This window comes from Aplysia californica, unplaced genomic scaffold (genome assembly GCF_000002075.1).
Source record: "Aplysia californica isolate F4 #8 unplaced genomic scaffold, AplCal3.0 scaffold00024, whole genome shotgun sequence".
Classification (NCBI taxonomy): Eukaryota; Metazoa; Mollusca; class Gastropoda; order Aplysiida; family Aplysiidae; genus Aplysia; species Aplysia californica.
Window position 1 is genome coordinate 791,378 of NW_004797294.1, and position 5,773 is coordinate 797,150.

At 40.6% G+C, this 5,773-nt stretch overlaps 1 protein-coding gene across 1 annotated transcript in view; it reads left to right on the plus strand.

Annotated features, from left to right (window-relative positions):
- The first annotated feature begins 5,194 nt into the window (after positions 1 to 5,194).
- LOC101860714 (glycoprotein-N-acetylgalactosamine 3-beta-galactosyltransferase 1-B-like) overlaps positions 5,195 to 5,773 on the plus strand; it is a 9,372-nt gene continuing 8,793 nt past the window's right edge. Inside the window, exon 1 of the mRNA XM_005090990.3 lies at positions 5,195 to 5,619. Coding sequence (XP_005091047.1) covers positions 5,508 to 5,619 — 112 coding nt within the window. The 5' untranslated portion in view covers positions 5,195 to 5,507. The remainder of the gene's footprint in view (positions 5,620 to 5,773) is intronic.

Sequence of the window (5,773 nt, forward strand, 5' to 3'; positions counted from 1 at the left end):
ACGTGCTCAATTTAACTTGCACATGGGACCTCCGAGATTTTTCGCCCTTGTCCGAGGCCAGGTGAAGATCTTTGCTACCAGAAGATGAGGGGTGTGGCTGAAAGACAGCAGTAAGAAGGAGCCAAGGAGAAGCAGTAGAAAGGCTACAGAAAGAGGAGCCCAGAGGAGGGGATAAAGGAGGTGAGGGTGTGGGGGTAGGAAGAGGAGACGAAAGCAGACGACAGAACATTGCTAGAGAGCAGGAAAGGCGGTGAAAGGAGACAATTTTAAAGGAGACATTTTTTTTCCTGTTGCTACCCGGATTCGAACTCGGGGCCTTTGAATGAGAGGCCAACGCCTTAACCTCTAGGCCACAAGAGCCCCCTAGTTAAAAAGTTGATTTTCTTGAAAATTAAGTTACATTCCAAAGCTGGGGTGATATTGTTAGGGCTACAAAGGTAATGGTAACAGCTTTCTTCATCTTTTTCAATTAAGAATAAATGTTAGAGCAAGAATATATTATTATAATCAAGCCATTCTCTATCAAACAAGAATACTATATTTATAGTAAAAATGCTGCAACCAAAATACGCGACAATATGTCTTATGCACAAATGTGAAGAAACAAATAACGCAAATACGTCAAAATAGGTGTGTGTGTCAACATGCAACAAGACACAATAATCCGTAAGGAGGGTCCGAGGAACACCGATTCCTTGTCACTGTTATACCTGCTTTGATTTATGGCGCGCTGCATGTAGTCTGTATCTTGTTTTACGACCAGGTAACAGTTACACTTTGTACGAGGGCCCAACTTATACTGTAACACTCGGGATAGGGAACACGCGGGCGTCTCTAGGAACGTAGAATTATGTACTGCCCACTCCTGGCTAGTCTTAAAGGATGGCCAAGAAACGACAGCTGAATAGTTGGCTGTATAAAGGCGGTTTCTTGTGTTCATCGTATGCTTGGAAGTACTCTGGTGATATGAGGATGGGAGCATAAAGAGAACACAAGGGCATTATGTCTTGAGAGTTTTATGTTGGTAGCATCATTTTACTACTACATGACGTATGGTGGCTTGATTGGTTTATGTTCCCTAGCGTAGTTTTATCGTTTTGAAGCTCAGAACCTGAGATACTATAACGGCATTGCTGTCCTTATTCTTTATAATAGATATATAGGACCCCCAAAGAGTTACTTTTAAATGTAGAATGTTTACGCCACTATTATTGACTCAATATGGATCATTTAGGAGGCGGGCTTTGACCTTACCTGCCAGGGCCAACAGGGGCTGAGAGGGACACAAGGTCTTAGAATGTTTTTTTAAAGATACTAGAAAAGACTCCGCACGATATAATCGAACTTAGGTTTTCTGTATGAAACGGCAGTGTGCCTAACCACTACACCACCGACGCTAATGCAGATTTGTTTAATTGACTTGGTGCGAAAATTTAAAAAACCTCTAGCAGGCTGGTCAGAAGTGTATTGAGGTAAAAAGACCCGCTTCAGAAAGCTCTGATTCTGTCTGTGTCCTGTTCCTAACACAAACGAATGTTATACTTACGTGCCTCTTCTAACAACTAATGCGAGGTAAAAAGGCGCGTTAAGCGAAACGCTCAACCAACGAAAAACTACATAGGCGTTTAGTACATATTCAGTATAACTTTTATGAAAGTCACGGAGATGAAAAGAGCGTCATGGACAAAGGAAAACCATATATTCTGACAGTGATACAACAAGGACGATCAACAAGGTGATGGTGTTAAGAACGGTTACCCAAACAGAAACCACCAAAACAACAGCACCAAGAAAGTGCAGTTACAGCAAATACTAAAATCAATTATATTAGATCTATACACAATAAAAATGCACAAGGACGACAGCGAACGGCCTTGCAGTATCATCATAAATATCTTCCCTCACAGCCAGCACCAACAACACCACCACGACCGCCTATAACACCAACTACAATAACAGTCACAGTTAGAGCACATAGAAATATATATTGTCATGTTTTAAAAAACAGCAAACACAAATTATATAGGGTAAAAAAGAAACTAAATATATTTTTAAAGAAAATTAAAAGACATATTCAGAAACAAAATCCATAACTCTATCGAGTAGTGCGTGATTTAATTTTAAGTCACTTCCAAGCAAGTGTAGTAACAAAAAAAAATTCATATCTCAGAAAATAACAAAACACCTCAGAAAACCTGGCCTCAGTTGACAAGGGCGAGAGGTGACAGACGTCATAAGGTTCTGAGGTTTATGACTTCACGTACGCTGATGATGACAGCGTGAACAAGCCCTTTATAGTGTGTGTAAGTAGTACTGACATGTTAAACCCCCCCCCCCCCAGTGAATAGCGTTTCTGAACTTTTCCAGTTGGAGACTGTTTCTCCAAGCCAAAAATTAAAAATAGACTGCGATAGACATCCATAAACTGGTCACAGAGTCACAGAAACGTGTGCCGTTTTGTAATTAGCGTCCAACAACCACCTCAATGGCTTTTAGGTCATTTAGAAGAGTGTTTGTCAACCCTTTTTAAAACAAGTTGTTATTTTTACCACTTTTAAATAATGCTGAAATTTGTGGGCCGCCCACGTATAAGTTTTTGAAAACAGAGCATCAAAATGATACTTGCCACTTTTTGTATAATCTTCACGGCCCAATAACATTACAGAATCCGCCACGGTCACGTAATAGCGATATAGCTCTGGTTCGACATATTATTATAAAAGAGTTATTTTTTTGTAATGGTTTCAGTCTTAGAACTACCTCGATTCCTTTTACACCGTTTATCAATTAAGAAGGAGGGATGCAACGACTGTTCTTGCCAAGGCCTAGGACTGAATGGGATATTTTAAAAAAATGTAACATTAGTGTGCGGTGCTAATCCGTTTACTTTGGAAATGATACTTTGTCTTGAATGGCTTCAGTTATTGAGTACGGTAATTTTCCTCTAGATCTAGCAGTAAAGCTCTATTTTCTAACCGTCCCTCTTCCCCCTCCCCCTTGTATAGAAAATATATTATAGAATGTATACATAGTCATATGTAAGGTTGCTCTTTAGTGACGACCACTCTCTGTCTGTCCGGGTGTCTGTCTGTATTTCTGTCCGTGTGTCTGTCTGTATGTCTGCCCGTGTGTCTTTCTGTCTGTCTGTGTGTCTTTCTGTGTGTCTTTCTGTGTGTCTTTCTGTCTGTCTGCGTGCCTGTCTGTCTGTCTCTCTGTCTCATAACCAGTTATTTACACAGCATCTGCATATTATCTCATACGTCTCATTAAAACATGTGTGCCTCCTAATCTCTCAGTATATCTCGCAGCCGACTAACCATACAGGTGGACCACATCGTCTTGTCTGCCACGTCTGTTGTTTTGAGGAGCTCATCATTCATTCACGCCCTGACCACAGGGGACTGTGGGCGACGGGCAACTAAAAGGGAAGGCCTTTACTTCAGTCAAAGTCAAGTTGTAATAGTTTGGGGGTAGTACTTCAGGGAGACTTCTAGCCCATTGTTAAAGATGCTGGGAATATATCTCAAGACCACTTTATTCTTTTCCTTTTTTAAGTCTGTTTAATCGCAGCTCGAGTTCCTTCCTTTTACGTTATTTGAGTTTTTTTTATTTTGGAAAATATGTTTGACTATGTCTCAGTTATCGCAGCTCTGGCAATTGATGACGAATGGCCCTAGCCAAAATTTCCACCTGTCTAAAGCAACCAGTTTTCTCCTCGACAAAGAGTGGCATTTTTAGACAGTTCCGACTGTAGTTGCGTGTGACCTGTTTTGTCATTTGCTGGGGTCTCCCCTGGCCTGCCAGCAATCCACAACAGACGCATAACGCAACACAAACAGACAGACTGCGGCTTTAACATCCGGCTACATTTGTGATGGTTCGGAATAAATATTTGCCGTGTCGAGATTGTTCGTAAGTTCGATCGTATTCATGAGGTACTGTTTATTTGTGAGAATAAGATAGACAAAAAAGCACAAAAAATTGTTATACTTAAATGAGAAGTTAGCTGTTCTCTCAGTTGCCGACAGTGAGAATTAAACATATAATTAAACTCACAGAAACAAATTCTTCGTTATAGATACACACGTACTCTGTGCTAGCGCCTTCTTCTATCACCTCAGTTTTCTCCTTCCCTGTAAATGTGTTGTTTTTTCCGCTGTTGCTTTCTTTGGGTTGAATGGTTGAATGGTTGAATGGTTGAATTAAGTTTATGTGATTTTTTATAGGATTAAAATCGTAGGAATCTTCAGATATTTTTTTCGTATTGACATAATTGTATGACTTCCCCGAGCGTGTAGTTTTGAGTTACCTTGCTTCCTGTGCAAATGGTGGAAGACGTTATTCAACTGTGGATTCCACTGTCAACAATCACGAATGATAGAACATTTTTTAAATGTTAGATATATTATGGTCGTCTGTTTTGGCCTCCTTTGTTTTGAATTTACCTGAGAAAATTAAATTCCCCGTATTGATCAAAGACTGGTCTTCTGGTTTATGATTAGGTAGTCAGGAGGGTCTTCAAACCTCAGGGTTGTACGCTTATTGACAATGGATCTGAATTTACGTACTATTTAATGTGGATAGACTAAACAGCCCACAATTTATGTATACTTATTTACAATCATTTGGTCAAATTTAGACTAACCTTTGCTCTCCCCCGGTCCTATCGGAGACGGACGTTAAACTATGAGGTCCCGCCCCTTAAATAACCTAATAGTGTTGATAGAGGCGTTAAACCCATACCATTTTCACATTTTTTTGCTCTCCCCTTTAGTGTTTCTGATATGATTACCCCAGTAGACCTGATGACATTCTAAGATAATCTCAACTTCCTGATAACCATAGAGTGAAGGCTACCATTTTACAGGTGTTAAATTACCAACACCCTGATAAGGTCTTTTGCTCTCTATTATTCGGGGTACCCTTCCCTCCTGTGCAAAGTAAGGAGAATTCAAGTAAAATGCCTTTCTCAAGAAACGGAGTATTCTCAATATCTATAATAAGATGTGTATTTGTATTAATTTTTCTTTAAATCTATGTTAACCATAGCGCTCTCTCCCTTTTAAAAATCTATTTGACAACATTTAGCATCCCCCCCTTTTCCCTGTGACGAGGTGTGGGAGGCATACTTGTTGGTATGGTAGTGAAATTAATAGACCCACTCAATGTGGACGGGAAGTGAAGTCCGTTTACTTTTAAAATACCACACGTGCGCATGATTTATTCTCAGAAGTACGCCTGTGACATATTTACCAGCACTCTAGTGCATTGTGTCTACCTTCAGTACCTTCTTTTGCCTTCTTCTTTACCTTAGCAACTGTCCAAGTGCTGCAGCAACATATTTGAGTGCAATAGAGTCTTAACTCACACAAACGCCATTTTGTGGAATGCCTTACAGAAACGGAGAAACGATTTGATAGTAATAAGGCATTAATTCTCATACCAACGACTTTTTAGAATGACTGACAGAAGTGGAGAGAGGCAGGCTCGAACCTGATGGACAAAGCATGCGGCTACGGGGATGGATGGACAACAAACAGGCACGGTGTGCTGCCGTCAGTGTGTTTGGTGTGTGTGTTCTCTTCTATTTTGCCTCCTGGTCAGCCCTGCAGAAAGAAGGTAATATGGTGAAGTAATCTGTGCTTCCGTGTTTCCATATTTGACGAATAAGAGAGAGAGAGAGAGAGAGAGAGAGAGAGAGAGAGAGAGAGAGAGAGAGAGAGAGAGAGGATGGTGGGGAGGGGGGTTGGACATGGGTGTGAAATGGAGAGAG